Raw genomic sequence first — 26,321 nt, forward strand, 5'->3', positions numbered from 1 at the left:
AGTGTTAATGATAATGATAATGATAATGATAATGATAATGATAATGATAGAAGATTGTCCTCTTCCAATGCCTCTACTTGTCGTTTGTCACCAGACTATAAACTCCATGGTTCTATTTTGCACTATAGTATTCACAAAAGGAGAAGTAGACCGAATATCAGGAGTGGGATTACATTGCACCAAGGCGTAAAGGATTGTTTCGTTATCATTTCTGCATCTTGGGCCTATTGCTGAAGTATCTGAGATTCTCTGGTTGATCAAATTGAGTACATGTAATTTTTCATGGGCTACTCTCCACATAAATTTTTTTATTTTGGATGGTACTTTTAACCCCCCAAATTGATTTTTAGAGCGTTGAATTCTTCATCACCGTTGGAAGGTGCTCAACTGGCACATGAAAAAAATCATAAGCCACCCAGTATCCCGAGACCACATCGTACTACTTTCTTTTGTTCCAGGCACATTCAAGCTTATCCTCACCATCGTCGTTCAGTGGCAGGGAGAGAATTCGCGAACTGAAGTCAGAAAAAAAAAAAACTGCTTCAACTAGCTCTTTATTCCATCTTCCATTCACTGTAAGTGAACTATGTACCCAATTGATGTCTATTACTAGATTGTTGTTGTTACTGAGTCTAAAAAGATAGGGTGAGGATAACCATGGGTCCTCCCAGATACGAATATTTGTGTCAGATCTTATACTCCATCTCAAACTCTTTTCTACCACTTTTCTTTCCTCCAGTAGTATTTGCCAACCCCAGAAAGGTTAGTTTTCTTTATCTGCCAAAAGGGGGTTAGTGTGTCTATAGTATTTTCCTTTGAGCATACGCACAAGTAACGAATTAGGCTTAGTAGTAATTCACCAAAATTGTTTACCCAACAAGGCTAGGTTTTGGGCTCTGAGATCCTTGAATCCCAATCCGCCTTTCTTTTTGGGTCTAGTCATACAATTTCAACTAACCCAAGCCATCTTTCTCTCCATTCTCTTCTGACCCCATCAAAACTGTCTTAGAATTCTGTGTATTTCTTCCACTAGAGAATCTAGAAGCTTGAAATATGAAAGTGTATATATTGGAATAGCTTCTCCGACAACTTTGATTAAAACATGTCTGCTACTTGCTGATAACAAATTTTTCTTCCAAACCTGAACTCTTTTCTAAACTTTATCATTTATTACACCGAATATAGTCTTTTTATATCTCTGAATAATGGATAGAAGGCCTTGATATTTATCTTAGGCTCCCACATGCTCTATGTTAAGTAACTCTGCTAGCTGTTGTCTTCTAGCAAGTTAACTTTCTACTTGCTAAGCATCTCATATTCATTGAGTAGAGATAGGATATTGTTGCATAATTTCTCATTAGCCTTCCCAAATAAGATAGAGTTGTCAGCAAAGAGAAGATGATTAACTGTTGGAGACTTTTTGTGAATCTAAATTCCCTAAATAGACCTATTTTATTATACCTTGTGTAATAGATAGGATAATCCTTCTGCACAGAATAGAAATAAATAAGGTGATAAGGGATTTCCTTGCCGAATACCCCTTGTTGGCTTAAAAAAGTCATAAGGTTGACCTTCCACAAGAACAGAGTAAGAAACAGTAGTGACTAATTCTTTGATCCAAGAAATCCATCTGGTTCCAAAATTCATTTTCTCTATGATGAACCATAAAAAATTCCACTCAACTTTATCATATGCTTTACTCATATATAGTTTAATAGCCATTTTACATTTCAATCTACACCTCTTAGTTTTGAGGTATTACATACATACATAAGTTATTAGAATATTGTTAGAAATTAATCTATCCTTTAAAAACACACTCTGGTTTGGACTTATTAAATTATTTATAAACTCCTGAAGTTTATGTACTAGAATTTTGGAAATAATCTTATAAAAGACTCAGGATAAGCTAATAGGTCTAACTTGTGACATGTCTCTGGCATCTAAATTTTTAGGGATCAAGCAAATCTATATATGGTGAAACGTCTTGAATATTTTACCTCCACTAAAGAAGCTATGAACTGCCTTAAAAATATCACCACCCATAATGTCCCAATAAAACTAAAAAAATTGTGCTGTATAGCCATCCTCACCTGAAATACCTTGAGTACAAACGCTAAAAATTGATCTCTTGATTTTCTCCATAGAGATTGGTCTCATTAGCCTCCGGTTCATAAAAGCTGTAATCGGAGGACTAAAATCGTTGAATATGTCACCAGGTTAGAATGGGTTAGAAGATTAAAATATTTTCTTGAAATAATTTTCTGCCACCAGAAGAAAATTTTGTGGATCTGAAGTCATCTCACCATCATTCCAAACTAGTCTCCAAATTTTATTTTTTTAGTTTTTAGCTTGAAACTTCTAATGAAAGAATTTTGTGTTACTATCCCCTTCTTTCAGCCACTTACATCTTGATTTTCTTCCAAAAACTTTCTTTTTTTGATAGCTCCTCTTTTAATTTTTTCTCTACCTCTAACACCTCTAGCCCACTAAAATTATCCGTTGTCCTCAAATGTTTTAACCTAAGATTTAGTTCTTCAATTACCTTCTTAGAGTTGGATTTGTTATGCTGCTGCCACTGCACTAGACGGTGTTTACAACACTTCAATTTTTGTACCAAAATGTACATAGGTGAGCCATTAACTTCTATACTCTAAACTTTCGCTATCAATGCTCTTATATCCTCCATCTCACACCACTCCTGAAATTTAAATATTCTTTTAGTAGACCATCTTGGAGGATTTGAATCAAGTAAGAGTGGAGCGTGATCTGAGCTATTCTTCGATAATCTTCTTACCATCACATCTACATAAGTCTCCCTCTAAGTCATTCCAGCCATAAAACGATCAAGTCTCTCCCTAATTAATACCTCTCTAGCCCTTCTATTTGACCATGTGAAATACTGTCCTATCATCCCAAGATCAACCAATTGATTATCGTCAATAAAACCATTAAAATTTTCAATAGAGGTATCAGACCTCATATTCACTCCCTTATTTTCTCCATAATTTGTAAAGTCATCCAAAATTATAAAGCTAACTTCATATTACTAAAAGTCGAAAAGAGTGTTCTTCGAATTGATTTATTTGAGTCAGCTCATTAGTGCTTAAATAAACTCCAACCAACCCCCAACTCACATTCTTATTCTCATCTTTAACCGAAGCAATTATTGAAAAAGAGTTTTGAAATAGAATGTGTACCTCCACATGATCTTTTCATGCTAGAGCCATTCCTCCTAATGTTTCATTCGGGACCACTAATGTGAAACTTTGATATCTGCATGATCTGACTTTATGTTCTATCATTCGAGATTGGTTTTTAGTTTTATAGATAAAAGTGTCAAAGGTCTCTCCAAACCCCAACAGTTCTACATTAGGACTCTTATAGTGCATGGGTGCCACTAAAGTGCTGACACCCTCCGCCATCTTTTGATCCATATCTCCAACAACTCCTTTAGTTAATGATTCTGAAACTATCTCTAGTTTATTTTTTCCCTTCTTTTAGTCTTGGACAGCATTTCCATCCCTCCATGGTTTGATCTAGTCATCTGTTTCAATCTTCTATATTTGATGGAGTATTCAGCAGTAGGAGTACTTGGCATGCAGTTTTAAGTTAGGACCCCTGTGTTAGCATGCTTCGTTTGGAACTACTTGTTCCTCCTAACTGAATCTGATTCGAGCTTATAACCATAGCATCCTTTATACTCCTATTGTTCTCATTTTTCTCATCACATCTTTTATTCCTGGTGAGACTCTTGACTACTTGATCGTACTTTTTTTTGTCTTTGACACTCAAGTTTAAAACTCATTTACCATGTAGTTTGGGAGCAGTTTCTTCTGGGAAGGGGATGACCCGCTTGAAAGCTCTTTTCTCCCTTTCCCCCTTCATCCTCTTTTGTCTCCATCCTTATACCAATTTGATCAGCTCTTATCCGTTCTCCTATCTTATCCTCCCTTAACCTATTTTTCTTTATATTCTCCAAAAATATAACACATATTTTATGGTCATAACCTATAGTTACATAGTACGTACATACCGTCCCTAGCCTTTCATACCGAACCGCCACTCTAATTGAAGACTTGTCAGGACCAGCGACTTTAAGAGAGTCTTTTACAGCTTGATTTCCATCAATAACCACCCTTGCTTTGATGATACGTGTCTCTCTCCCTTTAACATCAAACAATCTCACATCCATCACCTGAACGAGCCCTTCACCAATCTTTCGAGCAACCTCCAACATCTTAAAGGTTTCAAGAAGCCCCAAAATTGGGTTCATATTGTTATCTCATTGATTAATTGTTCTCCAATGCATATCCCCTTTTTACTGGCCTCTCCCAAATTTCTTTAAGCGACCTATCCATGGTTCCGGTTGAAAAGGATTTATTAGCTAAAAAATCTTTCAACTAGACTTTTAATGCAATTATAAATAGTCCCCTTTATATCCTCCTCTGACAATTGTATTACATCATCACTCTCTTCGTTACTCAAAGGAACGGAGCTAATTAATTCCCTCCACTTTCTGCCATGATTCTGGAAGGTAATGTCAAGAAAAAAAGATACAGAAGAACCTGCGTTGTATGATGACTCTGAGTTAAGAATAAAACTATGGTATGTGTAGAAAACGTTGACTTTGACGACACAAGAATTCTATTAAGTTAGAAATTCTAACAGAGCATATTGACCCTTAACGACACTTATTTATATTTATTTTTTAATTTTTTAATTTACAAAATAATACATCAAAACTATTACATAATCTTAAAAATAAAAGTCAATTTTCCTAAAAAGTATGATAATATAAATATAAAATTTAATAAAAAATAAAATATAAATTTTATTAAGTTTATGTGTTAAAAAGACCAAAAATATTTTATTCAACTCTTGTCAACCGATATTTTTATTAGATTTTTAATTAAAGAATTTAATTTTAATGTACTATGTATAATATATATATATATATATATATATATATATATATATATATAAGATTTTTAATTAAAGAATTTAATTTTAATATACTATGTATATAATATATATATATATATAATCATATAGTGTCTTATCAATAAAAATAATATTTTTTTATATTAATTTCATGAATAATTATAATAAATATTAGTGAATAACTATATAAAATCTTTTACAACACTACTATATCAAAACAAACTCTTGATTAAATTAAAAAATAAACTAGGTGCAATGCAAGAAAAAAATTATTATATATACTCTAAAATTAACTGCTAAAATTAATTATTGTATTTTAACATATTTTATAATAATTTTAGACAACCAAACTTTTTTAACCAAATTCAATCAAATTATATATATATATATTTTTTCTTTATTTATTTATTTATTTATTTTTCTCTTCATCCTTTCCTCTTCTCTCATTTAATTTTTTTATCTCTTTTATTTTCTTTTTTTTTACATCATCGTCAACATCATTTTTTTCTTGATCTTATACGTTCTTTTTATTTTTGTTCTTATTTATCTTCTTTGTTTTATTTATTTGTTTGTATACTTTTAAAAAAATTTATGAAGGAAAAGAATAAAAAAGAAAAACAAAACACAAAAAAAATGATGATGATAATGCACCAAAATTTTTTAAATAAAATAAAAATGACACCAAAATTTATTATATAAAACATATAAATTTTATCACGATAAACACATATTTTTAATTTATTTTCACGTCACATTGCAAGACAGTTTATTATTTAAGACTTAGAAGTAAACAATTCAACTTTAAAATAAATTTATATAGATAAAATTTTCTATTCTGGAAGTAAACCATAAGAAAATATAAAAAAAGAATTTGTATCAATAGCAAAACATAAAAAAAAAGATGCTGAGAGAAAAAAAAAAGTACTAGAAGAAGATATGTTCGAAAAAATTTCGGTGTCATAATTAAAAAATTTCGGTGCTATTTTTAAGATATTTTCGTATTTATTTATGTTTGATCATTTTTAATTAGTTAAAAAAAATGTCAGTGTTACCATTAAAAAATTTTGATATAAACATTCAAAAATTTTATGTGTCAAATTCAAAAAATTTTAGTATTATTTTTTGATAAATTTTACACAATTTAAAATTTTTTTTCTTTTGATCCTCTTCATCATTATCATCATCTTTTTTATTTTTTTTTACTTATCTTCTTCTTATTTTAATTTTTTTGTTTTATCTTCGTAAGAAGAATAAAAAAATTAAAAATATTTCGTAACGCTATAGAGAAGGAGAAAAAATAAAAAAATGTGATAATAATAATAGCAATAGAAGAATGACGACAAAAAAACTCAGGACAAAAAACATAAATAAAAGGAAAAATACAAAAAGAAGAAATATATAATTTAGATATACTTTATGTAAGTATTTTTATTAATTTAGATTAATTTAATTGAATTTATTTTATATTTTATACTAATAATTAATTTTGATGATGGTTTCTATTGTACACATTGTCGATCTAAAAAAGATCGAGTTAATATTCAATTTAGTCTTTAAACTTGTACGCGAGTCTCAATTTAGTTTTTGAGATTTCAATTGCCTCTATTTAGTCTCTAAAGTTAATAAACGTGCCTCGCATTAGTCCCTAAGACGATTTTTAGTATAAAAATGTTAATGGAGCGTTGTTATAGACTATCGAATGTCACGTTAGAACTTGTAAAATGGTGCAGTTTTGGTTTTGGCATTTAAATAGCTCAAAAAGGCATCGTATCACTTATTTTGTTAGGTAAAATTTTAATAAACACCATTTACGATGTTGTTTTTGGGTTATTTGAGTGCCAAAACTAAAACACCGTCATTTTACAAAGTTTAGTATGGCATCCGACTGTTCACGATAGTGTTCCGTTAATGTTTGTACGTTGAAAATTGTTTCAAGGACTAATATGAGTTATGTTCACAAAATTTGAAAACTAAATAAAAACAATTAAAACTTTAGAGACTAAATGAAAACTTACATGCAAATTTAGGGAATTAGAGACCAAATTAAGTATTATCTCATACTCTTTCAAATTTTAAAGGAAAAATTATTCTAAAGGACCGTTAGAAAGATTTAATTATTAAAAAGGACCTTTAATACTAAAATTATTAAAAATGACTAAATCTTTTTATAATATTTAAGAAGAAGAATCAAATATTTTTATAAGGAGATAAATATATCCTTAACTATTTTTTATAATCTTTAATATATGTTGTATGCATGCTATATAGATATGTATGAATATTCATTTGGGATTAATTAATTAATTAATTTAAAAAAAATTACTCTAAAAAATCGTTAGAGAGATTTAATTATTAAAATATTAATTCTTAACTATTTATTTATTTATTTTTTATAATTTTTAAATTAACAATTTTTATTTTTTTTAAAATTTTAGTAATTTTTATTATTTATTTATTTTTTACTTTTATGATTTTTTTCAGATCACAAAAATAAAAAAATAAATAAAAATAAATAAAAATAAATAAATAATTAATAAAAATTACTAAAATTTTAAGAGAAATAAGATTTATCAACATAAAGATTATAAAAAATAAATTAAAAAATAATTAAAGATATATTTATCTTCTTATAAAAAAATTTAGTTTGCCTTCTTAAATATTATAAAAAGATTTGATTCTTGTTAATAATTTTAATATTAAAGATCCTTTTTAATAATTAAATCTTCCTAACGATTTTTTAGAATAATTTTTTCAATATTTTCTCTTATTTTTTTGAAAAAAAAATATAAATGTCTTACTATAGAACATCTATAATTCTATTTATGCTACGTATACATTAAAATCAGTCATTAAAATTAATCACAAATATAAAATACATATTAAAATATAAATATACATTAAAAATAAATTAAACCATTCATATTTATACACAAATAAATGGCTGATTTTACTGGCCGAACCAAACCCACTGAAGTGAGTAAGCGCCACTGCTGAAACAACAAAGAAAGAAATAAGAATTGGTAATGGCGACGAAGCTGAGGCTCCCTATGGTAGACCTTTCCTCACCTGATCGTCTCTCCACCGCCAACTCTATTCGTCAGGTAACCGTTAATTTCATCCCTCACTTGACATGCGTTGATAAAGATAATGAATTTCATGAGTGATGAATAGGCATGCGTTGATTATGGATTCTTTTACCTCGTGAACCACGGCGTTGACGACCAGCTTCTGAGTTCAGCGTTTCAACAAAGCGCCAAGTTCTTCACATTTCCATTGAACTACAAATTGAGCTTGTCACGCAAGGAATACAGGGGTTACACTCCTCTCTACTCTGAGAACCTTGATCCCTCTTCACACTCCAAAGGTTAATATTCCATTTTCTTCATTTTTTTGGGGGCGGGGGGTTTTGCTAACAAGGGTGTTGGTACTCATGAACAGTACACACAAAGGTGGAAGATTTTTATTGAGAAAACAAGATGGTTGATTTTTTTAATGACGCTAAAAAGAAAACACAATTGGCACACCCGACATTTCTGCACCTTGTTAATTAATTGTGTGTTTGAAATTTTTTTAAATTAACAAAATATTAAGAGATTGCGTTGTTAAAATATTGGTGTCAAAATAATATCCGCTTGTATATACCAAAATTGGGCATTAAACACATGAAAGGTTGAAAGCTTTAGCTTGGGTATATTTAATGGGAATTTGTTTAGTGGGGAGTGAAGTTGGATGAATTTAAAGAAGTGTGTATTGTACACAATGCCATTATTTTTATTGTTTTTAATTATAAAATGAACAATCTTCAGTCTTTAGGTACATTACTTATATTCAACTAATACACTTAGGATACTTTTAGCAAAATCTGGTAACTTGTGTGATGATTCCTTTTAACCAGGTGACGCAAAAGAGAGCTATTACATTGGTAATTTGGAAGATAGCAGTAGTGTTAACCTGAATCAATGGCCTTCTCAAGGTGTGGCTTATTTACTTATCCTTATAATATACCTGTGAGGCAGTGAGTATGTTAATTTGTGTTGGTTGAATTTTTCGTGGGTGATAACACGCTTACTTCTCCACCTGTTATTATTTTGTATCGACTTAACATGAGATTTTTGTTTCGTTTTTGTTTTCCCCTTTTCTGTTATGGACACTCCAGAACTGTTACCAGATTGGAGACCTACAATGGAATCCTTAATATGGAAATTGTTGTAAGTTACCGATAATTTGATATGAACTGTGAGATTTTACATTCCGGAAAATATAAAATGGAAACCTTAATATTTGTTCCTAAGAATGTGAAAACTGAATATCTATTTTTTTTTAGGTTTCTATTTTTGTTCCACATAGTGTTTGTACCAAAAACAAAAAATTAACTTCTTTTTATCAAGAGCTTTATTCATGCCTTTTTATTTAGTGAGAGTTTGTTTCTATGTGGGGTATTATTGTATATACTGAAGAAAAGGATGGGTGGGCATTCATATTCACGTTTACATTTTCTTTGGTTCTTTCTTTTGTTATGATGTTTAGATTTAGAATTTGACTGTTTTTCTATTCATCTCCAGGGAAGCCGGGAGAAAGCTGATGTCTCTAATAGCTCTGTCCCTAAATCTGGATGATGATTTTTTTGAGAAGACAGCCTTAAACAAACCAGCAGCTTTTCTTCGCCTTTTGCATTATCCAGGTTTATTAACATTTCCCTGACCTTAATAGGATACCATGTATTTATGTCTAAGTTTGTTAAAAGTGCCTCAAATACTATATTTTATGTTGATTTTTACTTCATTTCACTTGTTATATTATATTATAGTTACTTCCTGGCCAAAACGGCATTTTGAATTTAGAAGTGGGAACATAAATTCCTTGTTTTCATGTATTGATTTTGATGCCATGAACTACTCTGCACATGAACATGGGCACCATTCTGTGTAATCCAATTTAAAATACATAATGCCATGTATTCAATGAATTTTATATTGTATATTTTAACTTTATTTGTTGCACATACTCCCTTTGGTAGATCTCGATCAGAGAAAATGCACTTCTGGTGGTAACTGAAGGTTGTATTTTTATTTTAGAATAAGTTCTTTCTGCTTTGCTATTAGTGTTCTGTGCATTGGGCCTTAGGACAAGGTTTCCAAACAAATTATCTGATTCTAAAATATATCCTTCTACTGTTAATTTCTACTTTGTGGCTAGACCAGAGTCAAAGAAACTTCAACTATGGTGGCAATCAATTGAAGTGTGTTTTATATTCTGAGTTTTTAATGCTGTTTTATTACTGTTATATGATTGACCCTATAGGGGTGTTTTACAAACAAATTATATCCTATGTGATATTTTCACTTTGGTAACATGCCTTCCAATTGCATCAGGTGAATTGGGATCATATGAAGAGTTATGTGGTGCCTCTGCTCATTCAGATTATGGCATGATCACTCTCTTGGTGACCGACGGTGTTCCGGGACTGCAGGTTCTCATCTTCCTTTAGTGTACCTAATAATCTAGGATTGCAACAAGTCATAGGCATTAAAGAAGACATGGAGTTGAACTCCTTACAAGCAGAAAATTCTATTCTCCTTGTATGAGGATTCTGATTGCAAATCTAATTGGATTCCTGATGCATCCTGAGTCTTCCTCTCGACTTTCGTGCCAGAAGTTCTTAGTCACAGTATTCCACGTAAGTGGAAAAATGATGATCTACCTACTTCCAGCCATAGCCAATGTTCAATCTTAAGCCAAATGGACTCTTCTAATTCATCAACAATGATGGATTACATTGTGTTTTTATAATTATCTGCTACCATATTAATAAGATTGGACCACATAAAATATAAAAATTCTAACATTTTGGACTGCCACGTCTACAGTTTGTGACTAACAGCTTCCTCTCCTTTGATTCCTTCCCTTACAGTTCATTCATTGGGGGTATATCATACAAGTTTTAGAGTAAATTACACTGACCTTCCTCAAGTTTAGGTATTACACATGATTCCCTCTGATTTGTCATATTTTCACTGGCCTCTTATTTGTTTACAAAATACCTGGTGTTAGGTACCATGTCACCTAAACTTTAGCAAGGTCAATGTTACTCAAACTTCAAAGATGCCTTGTGTTACATTGTACTAATAGTCATGGGGGGTGTTATGTGTAATATCTACTCAACCTTGGTGGAGCTCATTGTAATTTAACCTAATTTCTAATTTTTAAAATCTTGTATTACAGATCTGTAAGGAGAAGTTCAAGCAACCTCGAGTCTGGGAGGATGTGTCTCATGTAGAAGGGTGAGTTCATGAGTATGAAATTTTGGTAAACAAACTGAATTATATTATCTAAAGACTGTACTATTGTAGACTATTTTGCACTAAAATTTTGCATTCCACAGGGCCTTTATTGTGAACATTGGGGACTTGATGGAGAGGTGGACAAATTGTATATACCGGTAAAATCCATCATCGAACAACTTAAAAGGAGCTATTTTGTTATGTTTATTCTCAACTTTTGTCATATTACTCTTGTAGGTCAACACTTCACAGAGTCATTCCAACTGGAAAGGAGCGTTATTCGGTAATTACTACTTTACTGATCACTTCTTCAGTTTCCTTACTTTGTTGTTGCCCTTTAATTTATATTCTAGAATGATGACTTATGATGGTTTGATTAAATTTATAAATATTCTTTTACTGCCGTTGGTCAACACTGACAATCTTTTTTTACATTTTTTTTAGTATTTCATAAATATCTAGATACAATTTGTATTAAAATCGTGATTTTTGAGTGTACCAACTACCAAAAAAAGAAAATGACGGCCAATATGGAATGGAAGGAGTACTTATTCTTCGTACCATCCTGGATGGATTAAGTGTTTGTTTGGATTGGCTTCTTTGAGTGAAAAAAATACTTTATTAAATTTTAAATATATTTAGATACATCTTTAAAAAAAATAAATTTTTTGTTTTTTTCTAAATGTCAACAATACTTTGATTTTAGAATAAAATTAGAAGTAAAAGACATTTTTAATATTTGAAAATTCTCTCTTAAAAAGTCTTTCCAAATATAAAATATTTTTTTAAAAAAATAAAAAAGATACTTTTTTTTCAAAATTCAATCCTAAATGACCCTTAGAAATGTTGACTGTTGTGTGTTCTTCACACTTATTTTACGCATGGGTAATTGACTAGTATAGAATACATCCATTATTTGATTTGTAACAAATGATGATACTGATAAATGACATAACTTCCTTTCATACAAACATTATTTATATGGGTCCATGTTGAAAGCGTGATCACATACAAATTCTAGTGACAAAAAAATGTTAAAAATTTTGGACGGTGAACTACCTGATTCATTATGCTAGATGAAATTGCCCAATGTGTGCCACATGTCTTTCTCTGGAGGATATGAAGAATTTTAAACTGAATATTTTTGCATGGATATTATTGAAATGGGTAGTTGAGAGCAGAGATAGGACATGCATTAATTAATTCCATATTAGTCCTTCATTTTGTTCATTAGTCATTAGTTCTTAATTTTTTATTGTGAGATAGATTAATCCCTAAACTTGCAAAGAGGACATTTTAATCCCAATTCCAAACTATCAAAAACTTACCAAAACAGATTGATTTGTTTCGCAATTTTTGAAAATTAAGAGACTAATAGCTAATAAACAAATATCAGGGATTAAAGTGATCACTTCAAAAAAGTTTAGGGAATCAATTTGAGGTTTTACTCAACGTTTATTTATTGAAAAAACATTGGACACGGATTTTTCTGATGTCATAGATTGTGTGATATTGTTTCTTTCTACCAAATACCCTATAAATTTGGCTTCATCATAATGGTGTTTATTATTAGCTCATGTAGTCAATTAGAACTTAGCATGATTTTGATTATGCATTCTAACGAAATATGATTAACATGTAATTTTGTAGATGGCATTCTTCTTGGACCCACCCTCAGATTGTGTGGTTGAATGCTTTGAAAGTTGCTGCAGCGAATCATCTCCCCCAAGGTATTAACAAATTTATAAACTCCTAATCTCGTCCCTGACCATGACCTGACCAAAATCACTGGAGACAAAGTATAGTCTTTAACATTTGAAAATGACCTAATCTTCTCCGATCCAACAAGCTCATTTCTTTTTCTTTTTATAGAGAAAAAAAAGTTTCATTCATAAAAATAGCCGTACTTACAAATTGCATATAAAACATTAATTCTATATTTAGAAAAGAAAATAAATATTCTCTATGTTGAACTAAAGGTTGAAAGCAGGTGCAGTGTTCGATTACAATGAATTTTAATAAATAAAAATAAAGACAAATGTTAATCTTCTTTTTTTCTAAATCTACACAGAAGGGTCCAAGTGTGTAACACAGTAAAATACCTCCTCTTTTTCTCCGCATAGATCTGAATATTTTAAATATTTTTATGGACAAAAAACGTCCCTTAAATGATCTTTCTCCCACATCATCGTACCAAAACCAACCATAAAAATAACTAAAAACACCACAAAAGGGAAAAGATACGCCATAAGAAGGTTAGTATGACAAATTTAGAAAATAAAAAGCAGAGCAGACTGGGGATGGGGAAGGGGAAGGGGAAGGGGAAGGGGAAGGGAGAAAGAAAGGGGAGAAAGGAGTCACTATTTTTTTCGAATAGTGAGGGACAAGTCTATCGTATTTAAATCCTGATGGACAATATTATTCTCTGCATTTTTCTTAAACAATTTTCAGTGGGAAACTCATCCAAATCCCTTTTTATGACTCGCCTGTCATAAAAGTAATTTCACATAAGCTTTTGCATCATAAAGAGGAAATAGGAATTCAAAACATTTCTTTCTTCTCCATAAAAAGAAATTAACTTTAGTCTCTATTGTGGTCCCATTTAATTAATTAATTAATTAAAATAATTAAAATTAATGTAGTTATTATTTTTTTACAATAATATTATTAAAATTTATAAATTCAAAAATAATTCACTATTAATTATTATAATTATTAATTAAATAGAGATATAATGATGTAATATAATTAATTATTATAATAATTAATTTAAACTAATTTATAAAATTACTTAATATAAAAAAATATAATTAAACTAATTTGCAAAATTAATTAACATACATATAATATGTATGTAATATATATTTTAATTTATTTATATGTAATATGCAACGGTCATAATATATATGTATACAATACAATGATAATTTCATATATTTAATTTTTTATTGACATTCCACGTGTCAAATATTTGTTGACGTGTACTAGGAACTTTTCTCATCGATCCATGTGAAGGAATTCATTTGAGTTCACACTCCAATGGGCAAAAGTGCCCTTATGTCAGAGGAGAAACTTAGACCATCTTCGTTAGGGAACTCATCCCAATTCCTGTTTATGGCCCACCTGTCATAAAAAGTAACTCCACATCAGTTTTTGCGTCATAAACAATAAATAGGAACTCAAAGCATCTATCTCTTCTCCATTAGGAGGAACTAACTTTAGTCCCTATTGTGGTCCCACTTAATTAATTAATTAAAATACTTAAAATTAATATAATTAATTTTTTTCAATAATTATTTGAATTTATAAATTTAAAAATAATTCATTATTAAAAGATATTAATATTAAATAAATTCATATATAATAATAATACACAATATATAATTCGAGATTATACTAATTTATAGTTTTGTGTTTACAACTGCTAATTTTAATAATATCATTAGCATTTTAAATTTTAAAAATAAAAATAACCAACTCAACTAAAAATTATTTTATAAGGTATAAAAATTAAATTTATTTTTTAATGTAAGTAAATTTAATTAATTATAATTTAATATAATAATATAAATAATATTCAATATTAATTATAATATAAATAATTAATATAAATTATTAATTAAATAAAAATATAATTATTTAATATAATTTTTATTATAATTATTACTAACTTAATTATTATTTAATTATTTAATTATTTCAGATTTTATATTATTATTTTTTTATAATAACTTGCCAAATGGCAAGTTATTATTGGTTAATTTGAGTCCCTGCTTAGAGGGACTCCCTTATTTTGATCCTTATGCGGGAACTCACTCCTTCTCTCCTCCAATGGTTAGAGTTCCTATATGTCAGAAAAAAGTCAAAGAGGAACTCACCATTGGAGGTGCTCTTAGACCATCTCCAGTAGAGAACTCATCCCAATCCCTATTTATACCCCACCTGTCATAAAAAGTAACTCTACATCAGCTTTTGCGTCATAAACAGTAAATAGGAACTCAAAGCATCTTTCTCTTCTCCATTAGGAAGAACTAATTTTAGTCCCTATTGTGGTCCCACTTAATTAATTAATTAATTAAAATTAATATAGTTACTATTTTTTACAATAATATTATTAAAATTTATAAATTTAAAAATAATTTATCATTAAAAAATATTAATATTAAAAAAAATTAATAACTTCATACATAATAATAATACGCAATATATAATTCAAAATTAAACTAATTTGTAAAATTATATAAAGAAAAACATAATGCAAATCTATAGTTGACGACAAATATTGTGAAATTTACATATGTGTTCAATCAAGTTTTTTTTATGTAAACAAATTTAATTAATTCTAATTTAATATAACATTATAAATAATATTTAATATTAATTTAGCATAATTATTTATATTAATTATGATTTAAATAATTAATATAAATTATTAATTAAATAAAAATATAATTATTAATTATAGTTAATTTATTAATATAAATTTTTAATTAAATAAAAATATAATTATTTAATATAATTTAATTATTAATTTAATATATATGTTATATATTTTAATTTATTTTTACTTATTTGCCATGTGTCCAAACTTGATTGGAATGCAAGAGTCCCTCTGAGAAGGGACTCCCCTTCTTGGTCCACGTGAAGGAATTGCATTCCTTTTCACTCCAACGCTTCAAAGTCCTTCTATGTCAGAGAAGGGTCTCCACTTTTATCCCATTGGAATTGCTCTTAGGATGAGCAGCATTGGAGTTGCTAAGGGTTTAATTAAAATCTCCATTGGTAGGATTCTTTTGAATTAGTCAGTAGAGACTAGTCAGACTGAACCAAGATGAAAGAAAAAGCGGTACAGATATAGATTCTAATTTTGATAGCATGAAAGTAGCTGTTTCATTGAAAGTGGATCAAAACTCAAAACTAAATCCAAAATTACAGAGTGGGGTACAATTTCCATTACCAATCTGCACAGGCTAAAAGTCAAACAAACATGGCCACACAAAAGAGACAATGGACAAATATTATTCCAACGTTAATTGGATTCTTTAAAGAAAGCTATACATTCACGACATATGTATGCATACATTTTGTTCAAAATTTTACCTTTACACGCAATAAGATGCTATAAGCATATTTGGCAATGTTTGGTGCAGATTCCCTCCAATTCGTAGTGGGGACTACCTTAATGAGCGGTTCAGGCTCACATATGGCTCTGAAAAGGAGCTAAAATGCTCATCCAATTGAAGAAACCAAAGGCTTTGTTAAAGGGCACGGGATAAACCAGAAGACCCTGCTTCAGTTTAAATTCATAATAATGACTAGCTACTAGAAAATGTATTATAGTTAATAGCTTATTGCACGGTACAGTGTCGTTCTTTATGTTGTCAGCCTTCTAAATAAAGTAGGATTTGATTAATTTCTCTTCAATTGTTTCAATTCTGGAGGAATTAATAGTCTGGTTGATTGTGCTCATTATAACGGTGATGTTTTAAATTAAAGTATAAATTAATTTCTGTTTAAGATTATTGTTTTGTTATTGGTCATGTCTTTATTCACCTATTACTCTATGTCTCTATTAACATTTGAGTATTTCTCTTTTGGATAATTTTTTTTTTCTCATTTGATTATGCTTGAACTGGTGGAAAGTAAATGCTGAACAATTTGAATTAACTGAGCATTGATGCATTCTATAATTTTTACTGTGGGGAAGAAAAAGAGTGCATATTTAATGTAGTTTATAGGATAGGAAATGGATTTTCTCCAGTTTTTTTAACACTTGAGAGACTAAAGTGTGATCTCTCACCTTTAAACATTGGACACCATTCAGTTTTTTTTTTTTTCATTTTTTTTTTCATTGGAGAGGATTTATACTCCCTCTTTCATTTCTGCTACGAGGTTTTATTTTTCGATTCCAACAAAGATGGGTCTATAGTTTTACAATCTATGTAGAATTGTAGATATAAGGGAGAATTAATAGAAATTCTTTTTTAAAAATTTTTAAAAGTACAATATAATAAACATAACGCAATAAATATAATATAATAAAAAATTCAAAATCAAGGATAAAAGATTATAATCCGTTCATTATTTAAAGAAAAAAAAATTTAATAGGGAAAAATCTCTGTTTACCAATATGGTAACACCACCTTGCTAGATCTATTAGGAGTGCCACATTTGGAATTCGAAACAAGACCTAGAATACTGATGTGGTTAATTCTATTGTAACTGATGTTCATAAAATAACAAAAATGTTATCTGTACATAAAAAATCGGTTATCAAATTAATTATTATATATTTATATATAAATATGTTATTTAATTTATTTTTGATGTTATTTTGTATTTTCATATAAATACCGGTGGTCGATTTTTTTAATTTTTACACGCATCATAGTTGTCGTAATAATCAATAAAATTCTTACCCCAATCTTACCACCACCTGATAGCTTTGCCGAACCAGCAGTGGGTGATCCTCTTCTAGGATCTCAATCACTTTTCCGGAGAGATTGTGGTGAAGGGTGGTAGTTTATATTTTAAGGAAAAAAAATTAAAAAAATAAAATTAAAAGTGATACAAAAATATATCTATATATCATTTTAAGCTCAAATTATTTTATGCATATAAATTTTTTTATGCATAAATTTAAGTTTTATATATAATGAATCAAAAGTTATATGACAATTTCATATTTCATTGAGATTTAATAAATGAGAAATGTTATGGGACAACATCTTTTATTAATATTAGCAAATATTTTGAATTGATATTTTATTTTTGTAGTATTAACCTTTAGAATTTAAAATTTAGTCTTTAATATTTAAAATTAATTAAATATTAAATAATAAATTTTATTGCACATAGCATTGTTCCTTTTATAATAACTTTAGCACATCTCCATATTAAGGATTAATCCCCATATCCGTCTTGACAAGTGCTTTATACGGCCATAGTAACTTATACTGTATGTGGATCCATGGTGGAAGTTATCCTTTTGACACTTAACGAGAGCTTTTAAGGATATAAAGGAATGAGAGATTACGAGAACAATAATTGTTAATTGAGCAACCGGTGATAACAATGGCCTTTCGAATGAGATAAGGTGGATAAGCAAGCATTCCCACTTGTACCAAAAAGGTTCCCATATCCTCATGCTCTTATGCAAAAGAATATACCAATTAGGTCATTGTTAATTTGTTATGATGGTTAAAAGGACATGCTTAGTTTGTTAAGAAAAAATTAAAAATTAATATTTAATTTAAAAATACATAATTTTTAAATATTTAAATTTTATTATAAAAAACATTAGACAAAAATTAGATATTAAGTAACAAATACTATAAAATTTGCCATACCAATTATCTTCTTGGAAGCATACACACGTGGATTAACCCCACTAAACTTGTTCCCACTTATCTGAATTGCAATTGCAATGGAGATTGGACTAATGTTGTATGTCTAATAAGATTTCAGAAATTCTCATTCTTACATTTAGTAATCTTATCATACTTATTTTAAAATAGGGTCTACTACTATCTTTTTATTGATTGTTTTTGGGCGAAAGCTAGTGCACTCCAGGTAAAGTAGGGAGTGCAGCACTTTTTAAAAGAGTTAACCTACTATCAAAAGTGATTAAGTAAATTAAATTTATTTATTATTGTTATTTTTTTTATCATGGACTGAACAAACAAACCGGCACTAACAAAAAAACTAATTCGCTCGTAACACAGAACTATCTTTAGACCAGAAAAGTACTCAGAAAATTTGATCGAATTCCTCCGTTACTCTATTATTGTTGATGTCATGTCTTCAAGCATTTTCACTGTTTTGTTTGTTAGCAGGGGCTTCCACTATTGTTCTGTCTAGCCACAGATTTTGACGTTCTTGAACTCACCCCATTCCACCTCTACCATAAATGGACTTTCAAAGCGCGAAAAATTGCTGCCATAGAAAAGGAAGACGCTGACTGTCGCCGCTGCTGGTTGGCTAACTCTAAACCAAAACTGATTCTGTTGAAGAACCCGGTCTCCATGAAGGCGCCATGATTCTCAGACGAATACGCGCGGTCAAAGCACAAAGTACATGCTAGTTACAACAAGTCCATTATCTTTTATTTCAAATTATCCTCAACGTGTACGTAATAGAATAAAAAATTAAAATACAATTATATTTAAACAATTATTTGTATTATTTTTTATTAATTTATTCAAAAAATAATTAAATTTTGAAGCTAATTAGTATAAAATATTGCAGATATAAAACTAAAAAAAATATTTATTTGTATAAGAATGAGCCTAATAAATAATTATTCTATTTAATATATAATTAATAGTATTTTTTTCTTTGCCAACGAGCTATAGTTCAAATGACATAGTCTCTATATTCACCCAAGAGTTGATAAAAAAAAATACTTCTTTTTTTTTTATTAACTTTTTTAAACATTAATTATTTATTTTACATACAATATAGAAATAAATGAATATAATATTTATTAAGTAGACGCAGTTACGTAAAATTTTTTTATTGTCATAGTATTTGAACCAAAGAAAAGAAAGTATTATTTTAAGAAAAACTAATAATATATTTTTAATAATATTCTTAATACAAAATAATAAAATTTAAATATTTTTTAAATAATATATATTAACTAAAATAATATAATTATCCCAAATAATATATTATAAATATAGTAAAATGACATATTTCAATAAAAAAATTGTTAATAAAAAATTATATGAATTTTTTCGCACAAAATAAGATTATTATATGTTTGTTTGTTTTTTTACGTTGTATATATATTTTTTTAATTAAATTAATATAATACAAAATCTTTTATCATTTTGTTCATATTTAATGTTATAATTTTGTTTCTCACAAAATAAAATTTATTTAAATTTTAATATTATATATAACACAATTTTTTATCATTGTATTTATATTTAATATTATAATTTTATTTCACATAAAACAAAATTTATTTAAATTTTAATATTATATACATAATATATATTTAATAATATTTTTTTTAAGATTCTAATATATCTTTTTTTTTCTAAATTTAGTACATGAATTTTTAACTTATTTTTTATGTATTATTTATTTTAATTCTAAAGTCCAATAACCTTTTTTTACAAACATGTTGTTTTTAATATTTATATACTTTTTTTATTTTGAACTTCGGCCCAATATCTGAGACTTACAAAAAAAATTTAAAATTTGTAAAAAAATGATTAACCTGATTAGCAGGTTACCTTTTTAAATCTAGACCATTCAAATAAAATATAATAAATGAAGAGTTCAGATTTAATGAATTCACAAGGTGTGCAGCACTCCATATTTAGCAAGGAGCATTTAAGGACGAGCCTTGTTTTTGTTTAAAAAAGGAAAAAGAAAAAAGAAAAAGAAAAGAAGAATGAAGACAGATTTATCAGTTTATCCTTTTTAAAGGCTAAACTGACTTTTGGTATCTTGAGGGGAACGTAGAGAGAACTAAAAACATAGAGAAACATTTGTAGCCTATCGCTAACTTTTAAAATTAAAAGTTTAAAACTAATAAATTTTAAAAAAAAAGTTGCATAAAATGTATTAATTAATTAAGGGGTGCATTTGGGGTTTTTTTTGTCATATTTAATTTGTATAAAGTAAATATAACGGCAAAAGATACAAGATTCTTCTATTAAATTAGTTAATTACTAAAACAATTGATATTTCTATTGGTAAGAAGTATTACAGTTCATTGAATTAAAATTTTATCATTATAAATCTTAAAAAGAAAAAAACTACGATTCACTTTTCAGCTCAATCATCTTTTTTTTGAAAGTAAGAGTTCAACATTCAAGTGGAGCAAAGCTACATTAAAACAATAACAATATAGCCATCACAACTCTTATGTCATTTCCGGTATAGCCATCAACAACATGAGTTAATTACAATCTCACTCTGTAGCACAAGAGAATGACCCACAGTCGCCAATTTCTGTTATCTTGCTATGAAATATGGCATCATTTCAGCGTAACCAAATAATCCATATAATTGAAAAGAATCCAAGTAGCCAATACTTGCGCCTCTCTTTTTCCATCGGCACGGATCTCCAACTCTCGAAAAGTTCTTTCAAGGTACTAGGGACAACCCACGTCTGTCCAAACGCTGAGATTCAAGCACACCACACCTGCCAAGAGTACCAATAAGTAATAAATAGATGTTGTATATTTTCAACATCTTTTTTACACAGCACGCACAAAACATCATTCTGTTGTAGGATCCCCAACCTACTCAACCGGTCCTTTGTATTAACCCGCCCTACCAATACAAACCAAGCAAATAACTCCACTCGAAGTGGAATTAGGCCTTTCCAGATCTCCTTTGTGAACTTGTATCTTAGAAGCTCCTCCTCCAAAATCTCTTCCTGCAAAACCTTCACAAATGAATTAGTATAATAAATGTCTTCCTTATCAAATTTAACACCACTCTATCTTGCACATCTGCTATTAATCTAAAAGATTGCACGACATGAAGCAGTTGGTTCAATGTATCTGTCTCCCATTGTCGTAGTTCTCTTCTCCATTGGAAGTGTCAAACCCACTCTATTCCATCCCAGAATCCACACTCCCCAATTACTAATCCTTTTTTATTTGAAATTAAGAAGAGTCTCGGAAAGGAGTCTTTCAGCTTCCCCACTTGCAGCCATGTATCCTCCAAAAATCTGGTAGATCTTCTATCTCCTACTTCCATAGCAAGGCCATCAATCATCTTTTTACAAGTTTGAAATATTATCCCATGCATTGGTACAATTACCATTTTTAGGGTTAAGTATGATTTTAAATTCTATAATTTTAGTCGAAAATCAAAATTATTTTTAAAAATATTTTACATTTAAAATTATTCTTAATATTCAATCTTATTTTAAGGACTTGTTTACCGCCATTCTCGAAAAAGATCTTATTTTAGATATTATTTAAAAGATCTTTTATAAAAGTAAAAGTGATTTTATGTTTGAATATCTCATGTAAAAAGATTTTTTTGTTTATCAATTATGTTTGGATAAAATAAGATAAAAATATTTTTTGTTTATTTGTTACGTGAAAAACATCTTTTTTTTAAAGAAAAAATTAAAAAAAAGATATAAATTGTAATTTTTCAAAAAAGATATTTTTATTTTTCTAGTGTTTTTACTTTTACTATTAGAAATTTGCCAAACACATAGGGCTTGTTTGGGTGAGCTTTTAAGAAAATATCTTTTTTCGAGTTATCTTTTTTAAAAGATCTTATAGAAAAGTAAAAGTAATTTTATGTTTGGGTATCTCATGTAAAAGATCTTTTTATCTATCAATTATGTTTGGGTATAACAATATAAAACATCTTTTTTTTAAGAAAAAAAGATCTTTTAAAAAAAAGATGTAAATTACAGTTTCTCAAAAAACATGTTTTTTTTTTTTTATTTTTCTAGTGCTTTTACTTTTACTACTAAAAATTTGTCAAACATGTTAAAAATAAAAAAAAAGATCTTTTTTTTATCAAGATAATGGTGCCCAAACAAGCACTAAAAAAAAAATCTTTTTTCAGTCGAAGAGGCTCGACGGGAGCGGGCTCGTGATCGTGTGGATCACCTTCTTACACAACTGAAGGGACAGATTTTGAGCCCTTCTCTGGGTTGCTTAGGTTTTTTTTTTTAGTTTCAGGCATTGGAAATAGCCTTAGTTCCAGCGGAAGCTGCGAAATCCGCATAGTTGAAAAAATCTATGTAATCAATCTATCATTTCAGATAATGGTGCAATCGTCGTTGTACGTCCCTTACCGTTCTCGCTCAGTCTTTGCAACGGATGCTAATAAATAAAGAAATATTAAATCATTCCATATCGAATGAAGATTTTATTAAGGCATATACGATAATTTTACATATTTCTGCCAAATCTTTCTATTATTAAGTACGGCTGGTACCACAATCTCCTCTAGCTATTCGATTCTTACTTGACTGGCGTCATTCTGCACAATTAATAAAAAGAAATGGGAAGGCAAGTCGAACTTCTAAAAAGTAAGATAGGAGCGTAGTCAAGCGGTGACCGGCTTCGCGGGCCCATTTCGGCCCAAGAGGTAAACCAATGTGATCATGACATTGTAGGTGCTTGCGATGGGGCGGATGCGACTTCCCCAACATCTACTCTCTTAGGGATTTTAATGGTAAGCCAACCATTTTCTCTTCTTTTTGCATCTAGAAAGAATGCTTTAAGCGGTATTTCAACAACGACAATCATGGTACCAAAGATGGTGCGCCTTCAGAGGTGGAGCCGATTAGCCGCTGATGCCTGTCCAGTGCCGGAAGGTCAAGGAAGTTGGTGACCTGATGACAGGAGTGCAAACCAACCAGAAGGACTGGAGCTGTTAGATGTTATTCAGTGCTGCTATAAATTAACAACCAAAAAGCTCTGCGTCAAACTTCAGCAGCACCTTGTATAGGTTGGGCGGGGCTTGAAGAAGCGAGCCCCTCTCAGAGAAAGCCGTTGCCCGAGGGGCCAGGGTGAGTATAGTCCGGTCCATTTTTTTCGGTCTACAAAAAATAGCGTTCTGGGGTGTAAAGTTAAGCTGGCGGAGGCCCCAACTTAGAATAGTCGGTTCTTATGAATCTAATTCATAAAAATTCCGTCCAGTAAAATGGACGAATTATAAATTTCTAAAATAATAGATAAAAATATAGCAAATAAAGCCATTGCGAAATGCCACTCAATTGAAAAGCATAGTAGCTCACCCTTTAAGTGAGAAGGCCGAACGGGTGCCTTTTAGCGTCGACAACATTAATTAAAGTCCAGTTGCAAGGTCGAAATATTAAGTATGAATCATAGTTCTAATACTTTATAAAATATATTTTATATATTCCGTGCTCCAGATACTAGAAAATAATATCTGACGGGGTAAAACCATCTCTATCAAGATGACAGATCCTTTATTTTTGTTCTGTATTTGCAATAAGATCAATGAATGAAATAAGCTTCTTAAATTCGCATGTGGTAAGCCAAACCATTTTCTCTTCTTTTTGCATCTAGAAAGAATGCTTTAAGCGGTATTTCAACAACGACAATCATGGTAATAACATAACTCCTAACGCAAAAGAGTAGCCGCTTCTATGTTCTATGCTATTTTCTTTCCTATAGAGCTTGGGCCCACGCGCAAGCTCCTATTGCAAAGCTAGTAAGTAGCCTTTTTGTTTGATGAATGGTTATACAATGGCGGTCCTTATGAACTAATTATTCTACACTTCTTAAAGCGAGTTGTAAGCAGTAGTCTTTCAATGTTCAGTTCAATTATTCTCGCTAGCAATCTCTTAGGCCTAGAATATAATATAAAAATTGGCACCGATTTTTTTATAAGAGCTTTCCACCAAGCTTGTCACTTTTAGACCTGTGATGTCTTGTTTCTAATGCGGACTTGATCATGTTTGTTTATGATCTCCTGCTTTGTCGTTACTTCTCGCGATGTCTATAGTAAGGTAGTCAGCAAATCAGACTAATTTAATAACACCCAAACAAACAGTAAAAGTATCATTTTCCTAATTTTTAGATGAAAATACATTCTTGTCTATCCCACTCTCATTATCCCAATTTAATCATCTTCCTTTTTGGATCTTGTTCTTTCTCCAATTTTAAAATTTATGGTTTATGATATTTTTGTCTGAAAATTAGGAAAATGATGATTTTAAAATAAGATTTAATATTAAAGACAATTTTAAATACAAAAAGAAAAAAATTTTAAAAACGATTTTAATTTTTAATCAAATCTCATTTATTTATTATAGAAGTTGATGAATGGTATGATATACATATATATGTGTACTGTATATACAAGAACAATAACAAGGGGAGTGATATAACTGTGTTCTTGTATGAAAGGTATGTTCAAGGTATATCTCGTCTTGAAGCCTACTTAATTTCGTCTTTTTTCAAAAAATGAGCTATACTTTAGCTTTCACTTAACACGAGACTTGGAGTAAAAGTATCTGTAAAAGATATTTTGACTATTAAATTAGCAATAATTTAAAGAATATTTATGTATAAATAATTTAAGTGAACATTAAGTTTTTCGGATGCTTTTTACCTTTTACTTTATGTATCTTATATAAATTATCATATGATAATATGATGGTTGTGTGATATAATTTGTTTTTCGAGTTATATGTAATTTCAATAGCAGTTGTTAAACATATATGTTGATCTTCTCAATTGAATTGTGACTGATTTTTCGAGATATTAGTGAGTACGTATGAAAGATCACAGTATGATTGTACTAAAAATGTTAATGTCTATTTTGATAATTTTTTTAAATTATAAATTATAACTGTCAAATTATAGGTATAACGATTAAGTTAAGTTATGCACGACAATATTAGTAATGATTATTAATGAATCATGAATATTTTAACGTTCTAACTTAATATTTAAATTATATATTGTAACAATTGAGTTATAGTGACCAAATTAATTATTATTTTTTGATAGAGTAAACTAACAAATAAATTTTTAAAAATTTATACTTTAAACAGATTAATTTCTAAAAAAAATATTAATAAAATTTTTTAAGATAGTAGATGTAGACACACGAATAAGAAAAGAAGGACAAAATTAAAAAAAAAAAAAGAAAAAACATAGTGAAAATACATAAAAAATGTAGAAAAAGTTTTTTCTATTGACTTCTAGAAACATGTTCTTAACAATTTAGGTCACTAGAAAGAATTTTTTATTAGGCCTTCAAAAAATTTGTTCTTGACAACCTAGATCAAAGAATAAAATTCGAAAGAACAAACACATAAAATTACTTTGAATTGGATCTTTCAATTTTCTTCATATAACAAGCAAAGTAAATCACTCGCCTCACTTGATCACACATAGAAAAACGTGTATATTAGCAACCAAAAAATTTATTCATAAAAAACTTAATCAGAATAAGTCATAAATAGTGTTTAAATAGGTCCTTAGGAAATCAGCCTAAAAGTAAACCAGTTAGATAAGATAACTTATTCGATTAAATAAGACAACTTAATTAAATCTTCTAAAAGATAAAATAATTTACATCGGCGTAAAGAACTGTGGGGGTGACTTGACAAGGATTGCTAAT

The 26,321-nt window shown here is 29.2% G+C and overlaps 1 protein-coding gene across 1 annotated transcript; it reads left to right on the forward strand.

The window, feature by feature from the left end:
• The first annotated feature begins 7,895 nt into the window (after nt 1–7,895).
• Nucleotides 7,896–16,742, forward strand: LOC107629837 (kihadalactone A synthase LFS). Its single transcript, XM_088501396.1, has 11 exons — nt 7,896–8,045; nt 8,116–8,308; nt 8,840–8,917; nt 9,101–9,152; nt 9,507–9,625; nt 10,317–10,414; nt 11,167–11,225; nt 11,327–11,383; nt 11,463–11,508; nt 12,876–12,955; nt 16,376–16,742. Exons 1-11 carry the CDS (start codon nt 7,968–7,970, stop codon nt 16,464–16,466), a joined length of 951 nt encoding a protein of 316 aa, XP_088357522.1. The 5' UTR covers nt 7,896–7,967; the 3' UTR covers nt 16,467–16,742.
• The last annotated feature ends 9,579 nt before the right edge of the window (nt 16,743–26,321 follow it).

The sequence above is a fragment of the Arachis ipaensis genome, chromosome B1 (genome assembly GCF_059453495.1).
Source record: "Arachis ipaensis isolate K30076 ecotype BB chromosome B1, ASM5945349v1, whole genome shotgun sequence".
Classification (NCBI taxonomy): Eukaryota; Viridiplantae; Streptophyta; class Magnoliopsida; order Fabales; family Fabaceae; genus Arachis; species Arachis ipaensis.

Coding starts and splice junctions, on each gene's coding strand:
- LOC107629837 (XM_088501396.1), top strand. CDS start 7,968: ATGGCGACGAAGCTGAGGCTCCCTATGGTAGACCTTTCCTCACCTGAT. Junction 10,415..11,166: donor ACGGTGTTCCGGGACTGCAG/GTTCTCATCTTC, acceptor CTTGTATTACAG/ATCTGTAAGGAGAAGTTCAA. Junction 12,956..16,375: donor AGCGAATCATCTCCCCCAAG/GTATTAACAAAT, acceptor TGTTTGGTGCAG/ATTCCCTCCAATTCGTAGTG.